The sequence below is a fragment of the Oreochromis aureus genome, linkage group 7 (genome assembly GCF_013358895.1).
Source record: "Oreochromis aureus strain Israel breed Guangdong linkage group 7, ZZ_aureus, whole genome shotgun sequence".
Lineage (NCBI taxonomy): Eukaryota > Metazoa > Chordata > Actinopteri > Cichliformes > Cichlidae > Oreochromis > Oreochromis aureus.
Window position 1 is genome coordinate 13,086,326 of NC_052948.1, and position 23,905 is coordinate 13,110,230.

The 23,905-nt window shown below is 43.6% G+C and overlaps 1 protein-coding gene and 1 long non-coding RNA gene across 2 annotated transcripts; one reads left to right on the forward strand and one right to left on the reverse strand.

Annotated features, from left to right (window-relative positions):
• The first annotated feature begins 214 nt into the window (after window positions 1-214).
• otud7a (OTU deubiquitinase 7A) lies at window positions 215-22,770 on the forward strand. The gene is made up of 12 exons (XM_031747439.2): window positions 215-349; window positions 3,425-3,578; window positions 5,571-5,756; window positions 5,871-6,089; window positions 7,309-7,410; window positions 7,938-8,065; window positions 8,684-8,796; window positions 10,154-10,281; window positions 10,374-10,523; window positions 17,875-17,989; window positions 18,583-18,667; window positions 19,440-22,770. The coding sequence occupies exons 2-12, from the start codon at window positions 3,494-3,496 to the stop codon at window positions 21,003-21,005; spliced, it is 2,877 nt and encodes a 958-aa protein (XP_031603299.1). The 5' UTR covers window positions 215-349; window positions 3,425-3,493; the 3' UTR covers window positions 21,006-22,770.
• LOC120441215 lies at window positions 225-11,500 on the reverse strand. The gene is made up of 3 exons (XR_005613888.1): window positions 11,432-11,500; window positions 11,221-11,353; window positions 225-363 (listed from the first exon to the last, which is right to left on the reverse strand). It is a non-coding gene; the product is annotated as an uncharacterized LOC120441215 (long non-coding RNA).
• Window positions 22,771-23,905: the final 1,135 nt, after the last annotated feature.

Genomic DNA, 23,905 nt, shown 5'->3' on the forward strand with positions numbered 1-23,905 from the left:
CCTAAAAACACCTTTGTGAGCAATACTTGAAAACCAAGAAGTGCTGATTGTCACAGAGTTTGCTCCACAGACTCTCCAACTGAAGTTTGATGAAATCAAACATTTCTGAAATTTATAAGAAGCTAATAACTCATGTTGGCATTAATTCTTATAGAATAACAATCTACATTTTTTGGATGCTAATCTTCAGTGGGGGTTTTTTGTGTGTTTCAGGATTCTCTTCTCTGCATCCCCAGTGTCTTCCTTTCCTCTGCTGCCTCTGAAGTCATGGACTAGCCCACCGTCTGGTCCTGGCAGTTCTGTGGGTCATCAGATGGCTTCTCAACAACCCTCAGCGAAAATACAGAATGTATGTTTCACCACCTAAAGAAAGAAAGTTGCATCACATCATCAGTGTCGTCACATTCAGCTGGTAGACGACAATAATAACATTGGCTGGATGTGGCTGTCTTAGACACCCACTGTGTCAAAAACACATCAGCGAGCAACACTTCTGCAGTTGTTTCCTTGAGTGATGGGCATGGCTGCTATAGTTGATTTCACTTCCGGCCTTCTCTGTGTGACGTCCATTCACATGTTTCACAGAGCAAAAACCTCACCAGTCAAAACTGTAAATAACAGAACATTTATGCATGTTATGCATGTTATATGTCACTACCTTGAGCCAGCTTTCTTTTGATTGGCTGCCTCTTCCATACAGAAGGTTTAAACAAGCAAGTGGGTGGGGCTTCTGTGTTCTTAGCAAGAACTGTGCCTGAGATCATTGTATAAGGAATATTCTCTCTCTGGCACTGTGGGATTACCTATCCAGTGCTGACCACAGTATTTGAAACTTTGGCCATGTTTAACATGATTAGCCACCACTGTAATGCTAAATCTATGGAAGAAATTAAGAGAAGGCGTAAAAGGTCCACTTTAAAGTGGAAGTAGTGTTTTACTGTTTCGTGGCAGTTGATCGAGCTGGAGATAACTTGACCGCTTTGATGTGTACAATGTCACAATAGGGCACATTTTATACGCTTATGGTAAGACGTTTACACAGAACGTTTAACAGGAAAGTGCTGGAAGTGATGTGCTTTCTGCAAAAAGGCGACGGTCCTCTCAGGTCAGAGTCAGACATATATGGTCATCATAAAGTGTACACAAAGCTCTGCATTAACTTTTGTGTAGCTTCAGTTTTTTGTTATGCGAGCACAGATCTCCACAGGCTTTGAGGTTTTCAGAGAAGTCCCGTCCAAGTACTACCTCTACTACTAAGTCCCATTTTTTACAGTTTATATAACGATATAAATCAAAGTAAAGTAAAGAGAAAAAAAAACTGTTTAACAGCAGCAGCGAAATGAATGTACTCATTTACATTCCAATACTGTTTACTCCTGAATTTACACTGATCTATATCTGGATATTACAGTTTGAAGAAAACGTTACTGGTCAGTTTTTCAAAGTAGTTCATCCATATTCTAGAAAAATGACCCTGAGAGGTACAGAAGTTGCATTTGAGTTCCAGTCCTTTTGGTGCGTTTGCCAACTTGCCTTCACATTTTGCAGAAGTGTGAAAAAGCCAACAGAGTTGGCGACAGATATGCTAATTGTCATGGTGACTAACAGGAAACTAGATAGACCTATAGCTACTATGGCCCACATGTTTTTACATCAAGTAGAAAAGCATACATTTGGGTGTTTGAGTCATAATTACCTCCCACAAGGAAAATGACCTCAGTAGTGCTGCTCTTATGGGAAAAGATGAGACCCTGGCTTCTAAAGAATCCGCTATTTTTCTGTCCTTCTCCACCATTTGTCAAAGATTTTTCCTTTGCAAAGCGTTATTGATACCCTGATAGGCAGCCTATTAATCCATACTGAGCCCTTAGAGTGTAATTACGCACACAATTCGTGCCTCTTAAGTCCTCAAAGAAGATAAATATCTCACTGACTATGTTCAAGGGTTTTGAATTTTCTCTAAGTGGCATTTATGGCTGAAATAAAAGGTTTGCCTGTTGGTTATAAAAAAAGAAAATGTCCAATTTCAAGTATGTAAAAAGCTAAAATCATAAATGTTGGTTCATAGCTTTATTATAAATGTTCAGAGTCGAACACTGTAAATGTTGCATTTCCTGTTTCTCTCGGTACAATAATCTACATTCAACACAATGCACCCTAAGTAGGTCAGCTAAACTAAAGCTTAAGTGCAGCTTTAACTTATTAATAATGCATATGATAAAGAATAAAGTTGCTGGGTCTTGAAGAATGATGTTTCTAAATCTAATGCCAACAATCAAAAAGCACTCAAGTTATATTCTTTTATGTCACGTGCCTTTAATTTCCATGTGCTGATAATGCTGACTGAGGGGACACTTTGAAATGAAAATTTTTCTGTAGTGCTCAGCAAAAGATGCCACGATATTCCGCTGTCCCTCATTATGCTTTTTGATTATTTCATTGGTTTTCTGTAACCTCGGAAGTGGGAGTGTCTGCCGGCCCACAAAGCTTATCCGAACCCTGATGGAAAGTCCAGTCCATGTGGCGCACTTGGAGCTAGTGCTTCTGTTCTGCTTGCCTCTCTCATCCGTGGGCAGAGTATCTGGATGGCTCCAACATGCTCTCACTCCTCTTAAGGTCAAAGTTGCACATCTGAACTGCTCTCCAACCTCTGGTCAGTACACAGAGGCCTGGTGTCAGAGCTCCAGCCTGTAGGTGTTTGTTTCTTCACTGACAATGCTCTGAGCTCAGCTTCCCCGTCACCCACACAGAATGAAGGGGAATGAAAGCTATGCATGGACTCATTCATTCCATAGACCGAGGGAGTGAGCGCGCGTGCGTCTCAGTTGTGTTATTTATGACCTAACAAGGCAATGTTTGTTGATGATTAGAGCTCGGGTGTTATAGCCATGATGTAAAAATGCCATCACACTAAATAACATCACACTGACTCAACACAACTACACTAATAGTCAGAGGCATCCTTCCTCTGTCGACATCAATAATATCCGTATATTGATATGTTCAGATACTGGATCATACCCAAAGACCACAGGTTGACACTCAGTGGCAGGAAGAAGCTCAGTGTTGTTATGTTCATGGGCAGTTGGCCAGATTGTTTGGGCATTAGCAGGTGAGTCCTGGTTGTGGTTTTCATATTACATCTGTGATGCTGTTTGTTATGTTGTGACTGTTAGAAGAGGCTGGGAGGAGTGCTGGGCGTTGAGTGCTCTTCACATTACTATGAACTATGCTCTATAAAGCATTGCACACCAGTACAAGCTGGCTTGGGCTGCTGGCTAGGATTAAAATGAGGCAGCGGGGCAGTCTCTTCTCAGAGGGGTTAGTGAGGAATCCGTTTTTAAAGGTGTGGCCGATGCTGTTGAACAGTCTGTTTAAAGCCTGCTTGCATTTTTCTTTTCTTTTTTTCCATATTCCACCTCAGATGAGAACGTGAAGGCTGGCGTCCACCAAGGCCACCGCTGCACCTTGGGCAGCACACACACATGATCACATGACTCTGGACATGGACGCGGTCCTGTCAGACTTTGTTCGGTCCACCGGGGCAGAACCAGGTCTGGCAAGAGACCTGCTGGAAGGTAAGAGATGACTACGCGCTCTTTTCTTGCGAAGTCTAAATATTTATATGTATTGTTTTGATCGGCTGCTCCCAGTTATGCCATGAGCAGAGAAGAGGAAATAAGCGGAACGGAAAATAAAGAAAACAGAAGACGGTCGGAGAGGAGAGGGGCCTGCGTCGAGAGCAAGCTTGCTGATTTAGAGGCCAGTGTGACAGTTTTACGAGGGCGCTCCCCAGAGAAAGCTTTGTGCCCATTCATTGGAACTCATTGAGGAGCACAGTGTTACTGGCACTTGTATAGCTTGGGTGCAGCTCCAAAAAAAAGAAAAAGGACAGTAAAATGCACACAGCCTCAGAAAGCTGATTGATAGCTGGTTGAATCAGCTTCAGTAGATATATATGTTGTGCGTTTCTACTCTTCGTTCGTCCACAGGAAATTCTGTGATTTCATCTAATTTAGCATAAAGCGAAGCACGCTGAACCATAAGTGCAAACGCATTCTTGTCTGCTTTACAGGAATAAAAGCGTGCACCACAGTAATCAGGCATCCATTAGGGTGATGAAATCCTCGTGGAGTGCTGGCAGCACGCGTGTGTCCTGGAAATCTTTTTTGTCTGGGTGCATATAGTACATCCAGTTTCATCTCTACGGATGAAGAGTGAGAGTTTTGAGCGTCCGATTCTCTGCTACTGTCATTTTTTTTTTCCCGATTCTGTTTTGGCACTTAACCTCAGTGGACTACATGTGACACTCACAGACACCAAACAAGACAGTGCACTCAGACAAGGTAGACAAGAGCCTGGATGAGCTGTTTCAGTATTTTGCTTTGGTCTGATGTTGTCTTAGCTTTACAGGCTTGAATCAAACAGCTGCTCTGTGACCCTGCAGTCTGAATCAAGATGGTGTGAAGAGACAGAGAAACATGACAGAGCACATGTGGTGCTTCCCCCTAGAGGCCTGTTTAAGTACTGAATCTACACTGTTGAATTGGTTTGGGGCCTTTATTGTATTCAGATTGTGATGTATGTTCATACTGCATGAATTTATTTGGGTTTTTGTTTTTTTGCAGACGACAGGCATTATGAATGAAAGTGTTGAAGCAGTGCTTTCCAAACCAAAGTTAATAGCAGGCTAATGTAGAAGCTTTTAAAGACAGTGCATTAGGTGCTGAGTGGCTGTGCAGCTGGACCATAAGTTGTTTTCCTGTATTTGTGTAGATGCCGAGATCCATAGAGCGAAATAAGCTTCGCATTGATTGATGTGAGAGACAGCGATTAGTGGTGTCGGTTTTCATATCCAGACGCTTCGCAATCATCGTGTCTGGAAGTCAGCAAGAGAGGACAACTTCCTGCAGGTCTCTTTTTACAAAGGGATTCCATTAATGGACTCTGACTCATGAACATGCTCCGATTACACGAAGACACACCCCTGGGTTTTGAAATGACTGGTTTGCAGAGAGTTCCTGTGGCATTGTTAAAAAATATCACACTGTGGTATAATAAGACTGAGACTTGACTCGTGTCTTTAAAGCCTTGAGGGGATTTCTGTTAGAGAGACAGCACCCAGAGGAGACAACTGTGTCTCTGCATGTGTTGCCAGTATGCGTGTGGGTCTCTTTGTGGGTCCCTCCTTGCACGTCAGGATATTGCTGTCATAATGTTAATGGATCTGCTTCCCTTCACTGTCTTTATAACCTCAATATCCAAGTCTGTATTTTACGTGAAGCAGCGTGTTTTCCTCGGGCAAAAGCACTGTGTGACTTTGCTCCATATGGACGTTGTATCGTTATAACTGAAGCTCATTCTTTTAAAACTTTAAGATATGGGAATTTGTCGGAATTTATATGTGCTTGATGGTTTATGTGGCTTATCTGCAGCATACTCAGCAGCTTTTTGCATTCTCTCCCAGGGTTTCCCTTCACTTCCCACAATAGGTAGTGTTTTTACCATGAGATAACCCTGTTTACTGTAAGCTGTAGTTAAGAGTGTCTTGTTGTGTGTGTGTCCTCCAGGTAAAAACTGGGACCTCAGTGCTGCTCTAAATGACTACGAGGAGCTCAGACAGGTCCACACTGCCAACCTGCCGCAGGTCTTTAACGAGGGCCGCTATTACAAACAGCCAGAGACGCGTGACACGCCCACCCATGTCAGCAAGATCGACAGGCCGTGTGCACAGAAGCAGGAGGACAATGCACAAGGTAGCCAGGCCACCTCAGCGCGACCATCGCCAAGATCCAAAGAAATCTTTTTCTTTCATTTTTCACTTTCCTTTCCACTCGTCCCTTCACTTTTCATTTGTCTCTCATTTTCAGAGAAGCGTCTCTCGCGTGGAATCTCCCATGCCAGCTCTGCTATCGTCTCTTTGGCACGGTTGCAGGTGGCTAGTGAGTGTACCAGCGAGCAGTTCCCTCTTGAGATGCCCATTTACACATTCCAGCTACCGGACCTCAGCGTCTACAGCGAAGACTTTAGGAGCTTCATAGAAAGAGATCTGATAGAGCAGTCAACCATGATGGCTCTGGAGCAGGCTGGTGAGTACTGTAGGATGTTATACATTCACTTAAAGTCTTTCTGCTCCTACTGATATGAGATACCTGCTTTTCCCCATATTCTCAGTTTAGTGAGAATAAAATGTTTGTCTAACAAAGCAGTAGCAGTGAGAAAATGCTCTGAAAGTCAGTGAAGCAGACAGATGTAGAGGGCTAGACTGAGATTAAGACAGAGAGACGGAACAAATCAGAGTAGCAGCATCATCTGGAAGGGAGATGACAACAGCTAATTCAAAGCATCCGGGACCCCAAAGGATTCATATCCCAGCCGACGCTTTGAACTACGGAGAGAAACTAGTTAGAGAAGTTTCCAATCTTCCTGCAGACTTTTCCACACCAGGACTGCAGAGACCGTAAAACCTCCTAAATTTGATTCTGTTCAAGGTCTGCAAACACTCAGCCAGAGAAATATTGGGTCAATTAACCGTTAACACATAAATAGGACAGAATCGGTCTCTTTATAGTTAAATATTTAGATAAACACAAGATTTATCTGATCTCTTGTGAGAAAGTGAAGGATTTACTGCTGCAAATTTACTCTAAACTTTATAAATCGCAGACTGTGGGTACCAAAGCTTAGCCACTACTATAAAGTGCATATCTCTGCAATTAAGAAAAGGTACAGTAAAGTACAACCAGTTGCGAATTAGCCTTTCTTCATGGGTGGTTGAATCTCAGCCGTAATATTCCATGTGCAGGGCACATGTATTAGTCTTTGATGTAACGTCATAAAAAGCGCTGATAAGTCAAGCTAGTCCAACTTTCTAGACAATTAACTCGAATATTTATTGTGAGAAATAAAATCAGGAGCTGCAAATCGAGAAAACATCTGCATTCTGAGCCCATCCACGCTGAGGGGTAAATCATTCAGACGCTCTTCTGTGTTTACTGTTGCTAAATAAATGATGCAGTCAGATCACCCCCGGCTCAGAGCAGTGCGGCTAGCTGCAGTAAAGCACTGTGTGGTGCCCAGGGCTGTGAAACAGTCGTCTCTCCCTCAGGGATGCAAGCACGGCTATGATGAAGTGGAAAGCTGTACATACTGTAAAAGTTGGGCTGAGGAGGAACTTGTTTTAGGGAGACGTGCTGGTTTTGGAACAAATTGTGCTTGTTGGAAAAACTGCATATTTTCTTGCCTCTGTGATGTAATTAATAAGTGTATTTTCTGACATTCTCACATTGCTCTCGCTGTTGTGCGCAGGTCGTCTGAACTGGTGGTCTACAATGTGCACCAGCTGCAAGAAGCTGCTTCCGCTGGCCACCACAGGGGATGGGAACTGCCTCCTGCATGCTGCCTCGTTGGGTGAGTTATTCACTATTCATAATTTACGCTTGAATCAAAACCCCGGTAATAATGGAGCGGTTCTCTAAACATCAGCTGTGTGAGCTGGTGTCACATTTATCTAAAAACCATGTCAGTGCTGCAAAGCAGCTGCTGAATATAAGGAGTAGTCTGCGAAAGATGGAACTGGAGAAAGCCAAGGAAGCAAGGAAGGGAGGGAGGCAAGTGACCTATACACTGCAGGAGACTTTCAGCTGTAGGGTTTAAGAGACAACGCCATATTCAGGTAGCTGCTGAAGGAGGTGGTTGACTCCTCAGTGTGAGGACTGCTAGCAGCACAGGGTTAGGCGCACCGGAGTTAATGTAATCTGCTGTGTCTGTCAGACAACTGAGGCTGTTTGAGGAGTGATGAAAGACATTTTTAATAAAAAGCCGTGGACACCTCTGAATGATTTATCAACATAAGCTTGTTTTGTATGTAATGGCCATATTGTTTCATCTCCTCTGTCCTAACATTCAGCCACATGTCATGTGTGTGCATTTATCAGGGATGTGGGGCTTCCATGACAGAGACCTGATGCTGAGGAAGTCCCTGTACACCATGATGAAGAGCGGAGCGGAGAGAGACGCTCTGAAGAGGAGATGGAGGTGGCAGCAAACGCAACAGAACAAGGAGGTAGGGAGAGCGTCGGTCTTCCTACACTGAAACTCCTAAATGCACCGCATCCTCTTTCATTAATGACATATTAATAAATCCATATGAGCAAGCAAGCATTAGATGAGCCGCAGTTAATAGTCTCTGATTTTGCACTTTTCGATTTTTTTGCTTTGATAAAAAATGATCTTTCCACGATCGCAAGCGAGCATTAGTAGCAGTGCCGCTAATACTGTCAAATCCTCTACATTTCCTCCATTTTCTTGATGTTCATGGATTAAAGAGTTTTAAAATCTATTAGAAAAACGGTGTCACCAAAGATAGCTCAGCCCTAAGAAGTAGTCCAGATGCTCATGTTTTAAAAACGCCCAAGGCGTCCTGGTGGCCCAGTGATCTAAGATGCATCTCATATAACGCAGCGTCCTGGTTTGAGTCTGGGCACGGAGCATTGTTTCATGTCAGCCACCTGTCTCTAATTACCCGTATCTCCTGACTTTCTCTTTTACCAAACACTCATTAACAGTGGAAATATGACAAAATGTCCACGAATGCAAGCTGCAATGGCAAAAAATGGACTGTCTGGGTGAACAATGTGCATATTAATCAGAATTTCCTTTTCTTTGCTTTTTTTTTCTGCAGTCGGGGCTGCTGTACACCGAAGAGGAGTGGGAGAAAGAGTGGAACGAACTGCTAAAGTTGGCCTCCAGCGAGCCTCGAACTCACCTCAGCAAAAACGGGAACACCAGTGGAGGGTACGGGCTTACAATCGAGCCCACAAGTACATGCGCCCATTCAGTTTCCCAGACACATTACCACTGACCAAAATCCAGCAAAAGTTGCCCCTGAATCACTGCATAAAATGAACGGAACGAAACGGAAATGCAGCAGCGAGCAGTGCCGTTTTAATCCTACATTACAACCCTCCTCCTTTGTTTCCTAACCCTGTGTGGTGAAGCGCTGCACAAAGCCCACAGCTAAAACAAAAGTGACCTTCTCAGTAAAATCAATTTGTCAGGGAAACTCATTGTTTCCACTTGGGCAGTTTCTCTTCAGAACCGTTGCCTCAATTTAATAACATTTCTGAAGCTAACGCGTGAAACTGTGCCATCTACTGGCTGTCGTCAGTATTAATGATCTGAGCTGTGAGCCTCCCCTGAGCTGTGGGTTACTTTTAGCTGCAGAAAGCTGCATAAATAAGCGTAACGCAGGGTTTATCTCAGGCTACAGAGGCAGATTTGAAACGTACTCTGGTTTCCTCCTCCTACGCAGAGAAACTTGTGGTTTGTCTCTGTTTCCATATTCACTGAAATAAACATACATACTTTCTCATGTAGGTGCTCGCTATAGTGAAGTGAAAACCGCTCTGACGGACAGACAGGCTCATCACGGTGTCTGCTGAAATACATACAGTGCCATTTAAGGAGGCTGTGGTTATCTGTGCTCGTCATCACTGACTTTTGTTTGAGTTGAAAGTGAAATGTAAAAAAAAACCCAACAACAACAAAAAAAACCTTGCAAACCGTTTCTTTGTGAGTGCGACATCTGAAAACAGCGCAGTTTTTCTGTGTTATTCGTCATGTTGGTGCAATCCCGTCCAGTGCTGAAAAATTTCTGTTAAAGGGAATAATTTCCTCATTTAATCTGGTGTTTTTAACTTCTCATTGAGGTTGACTGTGATACGGTAATCAGGTTAGGGATGTTTGATGGTCCTAGTGTGAGATGAGGCCCTAAATAGGATGAGTGGGATTGCATATTAAGAGGCTCTTTATTAGAGTGAATTTGGCAGCGTGGCTGTTTGTGTGGCTGACAACTTAATTGTTGTACATCCTCTGGTTCCCTGGTGGCTGCATGCCTGAGAGCTATGGCTCTCCCTTCCCTTTTCTCGTTTTCCTCTCCTGCTCTCTTTTACTGAAACACATGTATGACAGGATGGACATCGTTGTCCTGTCTGTTATAGCGAGCCAAATGGGAAATGGATTCAAGAGGATCAGATTAGGCATATGATTGGCATGGACATTTGCTATTTTGGCTGCCCTCAATACAGAAGCAGGAAATTGCTACAGTGTTGCAGTGTGTAATGTAATGTTTTTTGGGGTTTTGTCCCTTCAGGGTGGATAACTCAGAGGATCCGGTCTATGAGAGTCTGGAGGAGTTCCATGTGTTTGTGCTGGCCCATGTGCTACGCAGGCCAATTGTAGTGGTGGCTGACACAATGCTCAGAGACTCGGGAGGAGAAGGTAGACTTGAACGCATGTCGACTCGCTCCTCTGTGGTACAGCAGTTCAAGCGATAGAGTGAAACTAAATATGGTTCTCTATCTGAATTCCAGCGTTTGCTCCCATCCCGTTTGGAGGGCTCTATCTGCCCCTCGAGGTGCCCCCGAGCCGCTGTCACTGCTCCCCACTGGTCCTGGCCTACGATCAGGCGCACTTCTCCGCACTGGTGTCCATGGAGCAGAGAGACCAGCAGCGCGAGCAAGGTAAGAAGATGTCCAGCATCTCAAAAACCCCTTCTATACCCTGACAGAAAGAGCCAACGGCATCCTCAGGTGGGAATCTTTAATGCAAAACCTTTTCTTGACCCTCCTGTTCATGAAAATTCAAAGTTTTTGCTGACAACATCTGCAGTAGTTTGACAGCCATTGCTTTTAACTTGGTGGGTGGAGGACTGCGAGAGGGAAGGCGAGTGATCTGCCTGTCCTGCTAGAGGTGAATAATGTATGAGACAGCAGTCTAATTACTCGTGATCCATTATTTAAACAGGCCAGTTGGCAGCAGGAACCAGAAAGTGGCCAACATGCAGGAAAGTGGACAGCACGCTTCTTCTTCTTATTAGGAGCTGACCAAATAATTCAAAGCTCACCTGCAGTCGCTGTTGTGAGTTTAATTTGTCACAGTAGGGGTGTGTGTTTATATGCGTGCCTCTTTCACAGGAATTTGTGACACGGTGCTGTGCAGAGCATATTGATTGTGTTATGTTGTGGTAAGGAAGTGTGGATTGTCCCTTGTGTTGAGCAAGGCTTGGTTTGTTCATTCAGATGCCAGCGTTGCTCGCTCTTGAGGTCAGAGCATTTCTCACACAGACATCTTTAATTGATAAACAGAGTGGATCTCCCTGACAACCAGTTTTAGTAGTCACGGCACTCGTCTGTATCTGACTCAGTGGGTGGAACTCACGTGTCATTTGCGGGGGCAGCTGGCTGACTCCGTCTCTGTCTCTTTTTCTCACTCGCAAGCGAACAAGCAGTTTCATTCTTCCTCTTTCCTCTTCTCTCTCTCTCGTGCTTTTTTGAATATTCAAGGTCCTAATCTGGGTCATCAAACACCAACCTAGTTATTAAGTCCGTCTATGACCACTGCAGGCTAGCAGACAGACATGATTACTAACCTGCCGTTCCTGCCCTGCAGTCATTCCCTTTAATGCCCCAGCAGCACATCAAAGCCAGTCCACCCCACAGCCGAGAACTACTGAATACTTACACTAGTGTTTGGGGATTTAGCGGGCTGATGGATTCTCTTCTTGTCCACCAGATGGTGCATATGCCCAAAAAACGCACAGCAGCCTGATCACAACACCACTGCGTGGCTGTACTTTTTCCTTCTGGTACACAGTGTACTGCGATAGGATCAGAAAGTGTTTCGTCTGCAGTCTTTCCCCAGTATGCCATGTGATAACTCGTACTGCATGGCTCTTATACAATTCTGGACTGCTTTCATTATGAGTGTCAGCATCTGCAAATGTATTATATATATTTCCCTTTTATGCGCACATTTTTATAATGTGCGTCTGCATTTTAATAGAATTTGTAAATTTCTCAATGCAGTACTGTGCGGCCGTGCTGGTTCATATCTCTGTACGGCTGCCAGACAGACATGCGGTCAGTCTGACTGACAGACCTAATCTTCCACTGCCAATTAGGGCAGAGCCAGACCCAGCCAGCCCCGAAGACCTCACCACATCACCACATATGGGCAGGGTCCCGGGATGCTTGGGGCCCCAACAAACCAACCCGCTCTCCTGACAGTAAGGCCACTGTGTGGACGTCTCAGGTGGATGCTTACTCTCAATTTCCCCCTTCCACAGCGAAGAGCATCCGAGGGGCTCTTGGCCTTGTGTGTGTTCAGGTGTCAGGGACTGGGTTAGAATAGTGGCTCTTTATTCCGCCCTCTGTATGGAAGATTATAGTGGAGTCCTTCCTAGTAACCTGACTCTAAATCACCCTGACAGATCATGCTTCTGCTCCTTTTATAGCATGCCTGCATGACTTCTGGGGTTGCACTGATGGCGGATGAAAAAACAACACGTGAGGAGTGACTGAAGCCAGAGGTTATTGCAGTTTTGTTTAGCTTTTTTTTCCTTTTTTTTCCTCAGGAGTCAAGTGGTTTGCTTGGGTGAGGAAGTCAGGTGAACCTAGAGACCTGTGCACATTTCTATGATCACCAGCTGTGTAATAATGACTAGCTCCTCAGTAGATGCCACTTGCTGTCTTTCATCATTTTGTTTGTGCTTCTGTGGCTAAAAATCTATGAGAGGAACTGACCCTCTGGAAAACTCTGGAGCTATTTCAAGCTCTACTCCTAAAACCAAAACACTTCCAGGTTTTCTTTGGCATCACAACATCACACTTCTAACACTCTCTTGAATGAAAAGTAAATGGACAACTTTTATGCAAAGACCACCTACAAAACAGTGTCATTTAACTATACAGCTTCTCTCCAGATTCACATCTATTAAAAAAGGACAGTATACACTACTGTGAAAATGTCTTGAGGCACCCCTCATTTCTTTGTATTTGCTAGGAAAATGGGAAAAAGGTGCAGTGACTTATTGAAATGTGTGAAAACATACATGGAAATACAGTATAGCTATAAAGGTGTGACCACCTTTATTCTTCAGCACAGCCTGAACTCTCTTAGGCAAGCTTTCTTGTAATTTCTTTAAGTAGACTTCAGGAATAGTTCTCCAGGCACTCAAAGCTGGTCTTTGGATGTTTCCTTTCTTCTGTTCTGTCAAGATGATCCCACACTGCTTCAATAATGTTGAAGTCCGGGCTCTGGTGAGGTCAGTCCATGACACATTAATTTCCACTGTGTGTTTCTCTATGCATATATGTTTTTACTGCACTGGCAGTAACACCACCAACACCACTGGCTCCAAACCATGACAGAACCTCCACCTGACCTCCTCCGTGCAGATTTTTACATTTCAGATTCGTCACATTGTAAGACCTGTTGCCTGGATTTGTTTCCTGTCTCTTAAGGACTTGACTATTCAGAAACCATTCATTGGGTTTTTTTTAAGCCTGTCACTTCTTGTTTTTGTCCTCCACTTGTCCAGTTTCTGAGAGTTTTTTAAGGACACGCTGCATACTATGCCAAGATACATCAAGTTTTCCCCTAATAGCTCTTTTGTACTTTGTTGGTGCAAAATTACTATTTTATGGTACTCAAACTGCGTTATCTTTGGCATTTTGGTAAGAAATGGGAACAAATTACATGTTTTTTGTGACAGGCTGCTAGCAACAAAGTGCCTAAAAATACAATTTAAAATAGGTTCTTTGCTAAGTCGTCTGTTATGTGTAGACACAAAACTGGTTCATCCCTTGTGTTTGATGCCTTTTTTTATGCTTGAGTGATTCACAGGTCAGTGTTAAGTGGCGTAACAAAGGAAAAAAACATTCCTCTGAAAATGGTCAGATATAAGGATTTGATTAAAAAAGAGTAAACAAACAGCTAGTGTCTAACAAAAAAGGGAAAGACCTTCAGAAAGCCTGGAGAACTATTGCTCAAGACCACTTTTAAAAAATACAAGAAGCTCTGGCTCCTTGAAAGCAACATGTGAACATGGGTTTTTGACATTGTGCCTACAGTATAAAGTATAACAATATGGAAATGGCCATTAAAATTGTATTTAATCTAGTTTTCTGTGTTGCTTCAGATGTGATTCACTTCTATTATCCACCATGATTTTCCGGGGAAAAGGCTCCGACTTGTTTATATGCATGACTGCTGTTTACTCTGGTGAATTGAGCCCTTTAAATCTGCAGCTGTGCAGAGTGACCAAAGTCAGGAATTTCAAATTTGTGCATTTTCCAGACAGTACAAATTGTTCTTGAATCTCAAAACAGAGGGAAACATTGGCTCAGTGTTTCTGCTGCCAATCAAACCTTGTAAAAGGTGACTTTGTCTAAGTGAGGGGGAAAAAAGAAGTTGGAGAAGCCACACTGACATCTTATTCTGCTGTTTTGCAAAGACATACAGTTATATGTTTTGTTTGACTAACAAAAAAGAAGGACAAATAGGTTTATGACAAATCAAGTGATTTTCATTTGACTTTACACTTCCAGCAGCTGTTTCCTTACATGTCACACCCAAGTTTTGTATGTTCGTATCTCCCCGAATCAAACTGCAAACTTAGCAAAGCGAGGCAGGCCATGAGCTACGCTGCTGAGTGCACAGCTTGCATACCACGCAGCGCTGTGATGTCATCCATCCATAAGGTATGGAAATCGGTCATTCAAGGACAACAAAACAAGGCTGCCAACAGGGAGAGTAAATACATTACAGCACACTTTAGTCCCCCAGAGCTCACTGGCAATGTTGAATCTCTAAATCTGGACCAGGCCCAAATGGGAACAACAGCACACGCAGCTCTTTGGAAAGGCGAGAAAGAAGGACAGCTGCATCGTGGGAGCCCGGACGGCACCTCGCAGACCTCCGCTGCCTGCTGTATGACCCGAGTGGGAACTGAGTGGGAGCTGGTTCACTGTCCTCTGCCTGGCTGTGTGTGTGTGTGTTTGCGATTATGACTGAAATTTTCTGGGCAAGACATTCTAGGAAAAAACATCTATGAAGAAAACCACTTTTCCTCTCAGCTTACAGCGCTGCCATGCCAGTGCTCATTACCGCCTGACGGTGTGGCTGCAGGCATAGGTCATGCATTTATTTATTTATTTTAAATGTGTGTTTAATATGTTGTGATTTGCAAGCAGTCAAAGGCAGCGGTGACCTCTAAGGACAAATGTCTGTCATCAGTGCTCTTATTAATATATTTACTCAGCAGGCATTTATTTGTGACTAATGGTGCCAGATATATATGAGTAATCAGGTTAACGCTGGCGTGGGTGTGGCTGGACTAATTGTGTCTCAAGAGCTTCAAGCGTCACGAGGATGCATGTCCCACCAGTATTTTGACACCTGGCATGATTAATCGCGTACATTTCATTATGCATATGAACTTAAAAAAAGACACGCAAGAGGGCACAGAGTGAGGATTTGACGTGCAGGGACGCAGGAGGGGCAGTTGCTGCTGGTATCTGTGTCTCCGTGAAGCCTGGAGAGCAGAGCAGCCTATTGGCAGTGGAAGAATTGATGAAGCAGGGAGGAGACTGCGTCTTCCATCTGGGTCTGACAGTGAAGGCTGGAATGTCCCCAGCCCGAACAGCCTGCCTCTCTCTGCTGTCATGTGGACAACAACCCCCACACTAGGTAGCCTGAGGAGAGCTGTCATGTGGGCCAGCGAAGTCTAGTTAGTCCTCCTTATGTACGGTTGTTTTAAAAGGCACCCACACACTCAGACCAAAACAAGTACTGTACATGCCTGCACTGTGTACACACTGTAAGCACATTTTCCACAAGAGGAGGCCGGGTAGGTGTCTGTTTTATGTTCTGTGTCCAGTGATTACTGTTGAAAACCTCTTCCTGCTTCTAAGTAGTTGATCATATCAGATAAGCATGAATGGAATTATTTCAGCACTCCGGCTCTTATCCTCTGCTGCTGTGTCTGATTGCGGTCTATTACTGAACCAAATTTAGCTCATGCAGCTTCAGTCAAATGTAGAACAATCAAGCTCTGAAATTGTTTGGATTGTGTGTAGATAAAACCAGAATGCAACGATTTGAAAATCTCGAAAACTAGAAATAGGATGTAGAAAACAGGCCAGCTGTTTAAACTGAGAAACTTTACTGTTTTAAAACAAAATTTAGCTCATTTTGAATTTGATGGCAGCCACACGCTTCCAAAAAATCAGCTTCTCACTGTTTAACATCCGGTCTGGGAACTGAGGGGACCAGCTGCTGGACTTCTGGGAGAGGAATGCTGTATGATACAGGATTCTCAATACTCCTGGGTCATCTTTGTCATATTTTTGTTTCATGATGCGTCAGATGTGTTTTCAGTTGGTGAATGGTCTGGACTGCAGGCTGGCCAGTTTAGCGCTGGGATTCGTGCTGTTGTAACAGATGCAGTATGCATTTTTAAAGGCCTTCGCTGAAAACGATGTCATCTGGATTGGAGCGTATGTTCTAAAAGCTGTAAATACCTTTCAGCACTGACGGTGCCTTAAATGTGCAAGCTGGCAGTTCCATAGACACTAATGCAATCCTATACAATCAAACCTGAGGGTTCTCTTTAGTCCAGAGGATGTTGCGTGTGTGTTTTCCAAAAAAACAGAATTTCACATTTCAAAACCCGTCTGACCACAGAACAGTCTTCCACTTTGCCTCAGTCCATTTTAAATGAGTTTCAGCCCAGGCTTCTTGTTTGCGTGATAGAGCTTCAACCTCCATTTGTGGAGACAAAGATTTCTGGAAGTGTTCCTGAACCCATATAGTGATTTCCATGTCTGTTTTTAATGCAGTGGTAACTGAGAGTCCAAAGATCACAGGCATCCAGTGATGCTTCTTTTTAATATATCATGTAGTGTAGATAATGCGATATTTGTAGTCTTTACAATTTCACATTGAGGAACATTATTCTGAAATCATTCCACAATTTGTTGACGACTCTTTTTTCCCCCAGATTGTGAAGCTCTGCTTATCTTTACTTCTGAGAAACTGTCTCTTTAAGATCCTCTTTTTATACTAAATCATGCTGCTGACCTGTTGCTAATTAACCTAATTATATGCAAAAAGTTCCTCCAGCTGTTTCTTCTTAGTACCACTTGGCTTTCCACCCTTGCGTTGCCCCCGTTCCTGCTATTTTGAGACGTGTTGCTGCCATCAAATTAAAAAAGTTCTTAAAATAGTGCATTTTCTCAGTTTAAACATTTGATATGTTTTCTTTGTTGTGTTATGAATACAATATGGGTTTCTGAGATGCTTTTCCAGAGTGGTTGGTCCTATTTTAGTCATTTTGGGCTGTTATTCATTTTGGTAATGTTAACACTATGCCACGTAAATGTAAGTGAAAGAATGGGAGAGCACAGAACAGAGCTAGTAAGAGCAGTCTGACCAGAGTTTGTTCAGTGTTGCAGACACGTAAGCACATCTGTATTTCAGCATATAGGCTGGGACTGCACGTTCAGTCATGATTTTGGAAGCAGTAATTGATAAAACAGTCTCACCATAATGTCTGTTTGGTCACTGTTTTTAGAACTTTCAGTTGTATTATATGATAAAACACTTGGGGCCTCCAGACCAGCTTCAACCAAAGTTATAATAAAGAAATTCTTTCCTTTCATTTTCTTCGTGGAAAAGATAAAAGTCTGTTTAGACTAGACTAAACACGCCAGTCTGCGTTACATCATAAACAATCAAGTTTGACTGAGGCCCTTCTGTGTTTGAATGAGTCATGTTGAATGACAGTCACAGGTCATGGTCACTTCTCTGCCTGAAAAATAAATGACAGCGTGAATACACGTCCAGTATACTTTACCCCACACTGACAGGCATCTGGGATCATTAACGTGGTATTATTCTAGTGTGTCATTACGGTGTCGCTTGCTTTCGCTCTGACAGTGCGATGGCCTTGAGAGAAGTGGTAGCATGCTATTTTGTCTCCAGTGGTAAAGCTGGACCAAACTAATGTTCTGATAATCTCATGTCTTCCAGCTGTTATCCCTCTGACCGACTCGGAGCACAAGCTGCTGGCACTCCATTTTGCCGTGGACCCCGGCAGGGATTGGGAGTGGGGGAGGGACGACAATGATAATGCCAAGCTAGCCAAGTAAGTCCTGTACAGTGTATCACTCGGCGATCCTTATCAAGAAGGCGCACAGCGTCACAAGGCGTGAGAGAGTAAAACTTGCAGGCCAGGAGAGTCCTGCCTGTTCACCTACAAGGTGCTATGTGGAGGATTTAATTCAGATTATTTACTTCAGGATCAAGTCACTTTAAAAGAATGAGAGCACTGAGAAACAAACTGTGAGGTTCCCATAGGTAGAGCCTCACTGAAACTACGAAAGCCTGAGCTAAAGAAAGAGTTTCTGCAAGAAGTTTCTGTTTCACATTCCTGTCAGTCAGGGTGTCATTTTATCCTCCCAACAAGCTGTAGTATGAACAAAGCAGAAAAGACTTTATATTGCCCTCAATACGTTGTGGGCGTTGTTTGCGCCGGGGTTCCACTTCTGCATTTGAACAATGAAACACGTTCGTGCAAGATGGCTCAAAGAGTTTGTCAGTATTCTCTACAAATGCTATAGCACACCCACATGTGCCACAAAAGTTTGGTAAACATTCGTCATAAATGTCACACACGTGTTGTAGCCGCTGCTTGTTGTTAATCGAGGATTCATGTTTGGTTTTTTTCCCCCTCTCCAGTCTCATCTTGTCTCTGGAGGCCAAACTAAACCTGCTGCACAACTACATGAATGTAACATGGATCCGAATTCCATCTGAAACAAGGGTAACCCTTTTTTCCTTCTTCACACAAGTGTGTCTTGTTTGTCATGGTTAATTTAGCGCTATGCAGGGACTCTTCCATTCCAGATGTTCTGGAAACCCCAGAGTCCAATCAGTCGGCTTTATTTACTCTCAGAAAGCAATAATCTTAGACATTTATGTGTTTACTGGCTATAAAAAATAGAAAACAGGCAATTATACTTGTTTGATTTCTTCCTCTTTTTTTTTTAAAAATTCATTAGGAATACATGAAAGGGAAAGTTTACCTCAAAATTAAAAATGCATATTTGGTCTGTAGTGCTGTTTATCCTTCCATGATTTGCTTAATTTTTGGAAAATCATCTGTATACAAGTCTTTCTTCTCTTTAATAGAATGGAAGTAGAAGGCGCTTGCTTTGTGGTGCTCAAAGTACCTAAAATAGAAGTGAAAAATTCAGCAGCAGTGTTTCTTATCAGAAAACATGACCCAGATACAGCAGGTGTAGTCTGGTTGAAGAAAAAGTAGTTACTACATGAAGGTGCTCACTACGAGCTACAAGGTCGATCAAGCGACGCTGATATGTTTTCGTATGTTTTGAGCACTACAAGGCGAGTGCGGTCTAGGTGTTGTTCTGTTAGGCAAAAACTAGTCAACCCAACAATAATTCAGATGGAGTCACTGAAAATATGTAGGTAAAGTTTTGCGGCAAGCTTTCCCCTTAAATCTTCATGGTGCTAATCCACACGTGAATTTTGAACAACTCTTCAGTCGTGTGTGTTTGCGTGTCTTTGTGCAGGCTCCCCTGGCTCAGCCAGAGTCTCCCACAGCCTCCGCAGGTGAGGATGTCCAGTCTCTGGCCGAGTCCATGGACTCTGACCGCGAGTCTGTCGGCAGCTACTCTAACGTCAACACTGGCAAGCCAAGCAAGGAGAAGGATAAAGACAAGCAGCGAAAAGACAAAGACAAGAGCCGGGCCGACTCTGTAGCCAACAAACTAGGTAGCTTCAGCAAAACCCTTGGAATCAAGCTGAAGAAGAACATGGGAGGTCTGGGTGGCCTTGTTCATGGCAAAATGAACAAATCTAACTCTGGCTCAGGTCGCAGTGGGGAGAACGGAGGGGAAAAGACAAAGAAAAAGGAGTCTAAGTCAACCAAGGGAAGCAAGGAGGACTCGGGCCAGTCTGCAAGCTCCACTTCTTCTGAGAAGGCCACTAGTCCTTCCCCTACGGACAGAGACAGACCCTCCAGCTCCTCGCCCACTGAGAGACAGGACAGTGCAGGTAAAGGCTCAGGGGACAAGACCCTGGAAAACTGGAAATACAGCACCGATGTCAAGCTCAGCCTCAACATCCTACGGGCTGCCATGCAGGGGGAGCGTAAGTTCATTTTTGCAGGACTCCTGCTCACCAGCCATCGACACCAGTTCCACGAAGAGATGATCAGCTACTACTTGACAAACGCCCAGGAGCGCTTCAGCCAGGAGCAGGACCAGAAGAGGAAGGAGGCCGAAAAGAAGCCCGCTGTCACCAATGAGGTAGCTGTCAAGAAGCCTGAGCATGAGAGTGTCTTCCAGAGGGAGAGATCAGACAGCTCACCTCCGGAGAGCTGCTCTCCCATCTTGCCTCACCACACACACACCTATAACAACTCCCAGCCCCCACTGGGTCTCAAGATGCAGGGCAGGAACAGTCCCACTCCCGCGGCGCCTCTTGCCTCTGTCCCGGCCCCTCCTCTCACCCCACCTCCAGCCTTGCACCATGTCTCTCACCCGGCCCCAACCCCTGCGCCTTACTCCTCCCCCAGTATTGGTGCTAAGAGACCTGGGCCTGTTCCTGTGTCTGCCCACTACAGCCATACACCGCCCATCCAGAGGCACAGCGTGATCCACTTACAAGATGTCAACATGCAATCCTCCATCTTCCAAGATGACCCCTACAAGCCTGTGGTAGGCACTCTAAAGACATGCGCCACTTACCCCCAGCAGAACCGCACACTTTCATCCCAGAGTTACAGCCCTGCTCGCCTGTCAGGGGTCCGCACTGTTAACACCATAGATTCGCTGTCCTACAATATGCCTGGCGAACACAAGTCCCACACCTACACCAATGGATTCGATGCGGGAGACATTCAGGACTGCCTTGAGTTTGCCGATGAGGACAACTCATCTCACACCTGGCTCAACCAAGATAAAACCAAAGGGCGGAGCTCTGGAAGCCCTTTGTACTGCTTTCAGCAGCGCCGCTGCAAGAGGGAGAACTGCTCCTTCTACGGTAGGCCAGAGACAGACAACTACTGCTCCTACTGCTACAGAGAGGAGGTGAAACGCAGGGAGAGGGAGAGCAAAATGCAGAGGCCTGTATAGCCATCACCGCTACTTCAGCCGCTTGTCAACAAGTCTGCAGGAGACCTGAGGGAACAACACCATCTGCACTCTGCATTTAGAATAACATGATGGCAAACATTATCCTGTTTTGTTGAAGAATGCTTGTGTATTCCTGTCGCCCTTCCCTTGTTAGTAAAGGTTATTACTTTATGATGGGGGAAGCAGAACTTGAAACAGTGAGCAGCTTTGGCCAGATATCGTAGTTTTGTTTGACTTCTGTCTCATTCAATTTAGTCTTTTACTTGTTTTAGAGTAAAAGTCATCTCTGTGATGTAACTTTCTGTATGTGGAAAGGAAATTTCTTTATTTTTCAAAGTGCAGAACATTTGCATCTCGTCAGGAAGGAACATTTTATCTCTTTTAATCAGTTTGAATGCAATACCTCTGCTCGGTTCTTCAAAATCTCTGTGGAAAAAACAATTTGTAGTTGTTTTGCAATCAATATAAATCTAATGAGGGAATAATATTAGAATTTCAAGCAATAAATTGGTGATTCTTTTGCTACACCCTCTCTCAATTTTGTCTATGCACCAATAATATAGTTACTGTAGGTTAACTGTGTCTTGTACATTGTAAAAGATCGTCAGTGTGCTTTTGTAAACCAATTTGAACTACAGGAATTGAAATGTGTAAGCATTATAGATTGCAATGTCGGATTAGGATGAAATGTAAAACTCTCATATGTGAAGTGTACCTTTGTTCTAGCCAAGTTGCAAAGGTTTGCCGTTTCGGAATTGGACTCAAACTATTGTGTAAGACATTGTTTCACATTTTTGCCCGTAGTCAACCTCCTAAAAGTCCACAAGCACTGCCAAACCGGCTTCTTAAAAGAAAAAAAAAAGTACAGTTCAGATTTTCAAAATGTTTCTTTTTTGTGCCAAACACTGAACAATGTGCATAGGATGATTTGCTTCTCAAATATGCAGTGCTTATGGTGTGTTTCTCTGAGTTGCCTGTTGACTGCGCTACTTGGTAAATGTGTTAGATGAGAAGAACTGCGGGTAGTGAGAGCAGGTCGATGTGTGTTTGTCTGAAGTGTTTTTACGTGTCTGTTGCCCCCGACACACACACACAACACAACACAATGTGCAATCATGCTACTAGCACTATGTGGTGACATGCAGTATAGATGTGTCACCGGTCCAGTGTGAGATTGTTCTTCTTCCATATCTAGAGGCCGTTAAAAAGAAGCACCTGCTGCTATGAGCACCACAAGCCTTTGTGATCATCAGTGCTTTAACCAATCAGAGGGGCTTTTCCAAAAAAAACAACAAAAAAACACACAAAAAAGAAACCCCAGGCCTCCAAGTGCTTTCTGCTCATTTGACATGACTACTGTAAAGACGCAGTGTTTGTGTTGCTGTTTGTTCTGGTGATGCTTGGATAATGTACCATGCTGTCCTTAACTTAGTGTGTCCTGGCCAAGGATGTCCACTGCTCTCTCAGTTTGCTTCTGTCTCTCTCCTGTACACACTGCAGTGTTGCTCCTCTTTGTTTCTATGTGACGACTAGTTCATGGACTCTCCACCATGTTTAGGACTGTAAGATATGATTTTGTATTTCTTTAAGAGTTTTACACTACTTTAAATTATTGATTTGCACATTAGGTACGAATGTAAATATGAAAAAAAAAAGAATAGTTTATTGTTACAAATGTGCCGTGTCTGTGTTATTTTTGTTTAGCTCCAAAGAGTGATCGGGAGAAATCTGGATAGATAAATTACATTTTTAGACTTAAGAATATTTTTATTCACTGCTGCGTTCTCAGAGTTTGGAGTCATGTATGAGAATCTGCTCTACATGCAGTTTCTGTTTGCTTTTTTTTTTTTTTTTTTACCTTTTGGTCCTCTTTCTAGAGGCATAAAAGCAGGGGATGTTTGGTTTGGTTCCCTTTTATCATTTAAACTGTTCCAGATTTATCCTGCAGTAATCAGTGCTTATAATTACCAAACATCCCTAAACTGGTAGATCAGCATATTAGGGCCACACTCCTAAGAAAAACTTAGCCTATGATTCACTTTTAGCAGCAAGAATTTCTGTGTGACTTTATCAGTCTGTCACATCACTGTGGAGGAATTCTTTTCCAACTCTTCATTTCAAGGTTCAGTTCATTGACATTTGCATTTGTCAGGTTGAGTTTTTTCTTCAGCCATCCTGTTGCAGATTTACTGCTGTGCTTTGGGATCTTGCAAGTATTATGCTGGGGCATGCAACATCCTGTTGCACGATCCAGTTCCAGCCACCCTTTGGCTGTCAGACAGAAGGCCTTACACACAACTCTTGAATACTTTGGTACATAGAGGAGTTTGTGGTCAACTTAGTGACCGTCCGAGTCCTGTGACTGCAAAAACGAGTTCAAACCATCACCCATCCTCCACCGTGCTTGACAGATGATGTGAGGTTTTTGTGCTAATACGCTGTCTTTGCCAAACGTCACTGCTTTGGTCTCCTCTCTCTAAAGCGTAACTTTCCAGAAGGTCTTTTTAAATCTCTTTAGCAACTACTCCATACAGGTCATACTTGTTCAGTCTTTTTCTAATTATACTGTTTAACATGCTAATGAAGGCCTGTAGAGTCAGAGGTGTATTTTGTTGTTTTTCTGAGCATTGCACTGTCTGAATTTCTTGGGACATCCACTCCCAGGACGCCATGCAACTGTCTTGAATGTTTTCCACTTGTGAATACTCTTTCTCAGTGAAAAATGATGGACTTCAGCTAGTTTGGAAATGCTCTTATAACCTTTCCCAGACTGATGGGCAGAAACGATTACTTCTTTGAGATCGTTGTTCTTTCCTCCTCTGCATTGCGTTAACTCGCACCTAAATGCTCCCGACCAACAAACTGCCAAAACTTTAGGGCTTATAGAGGCGCTCACACTT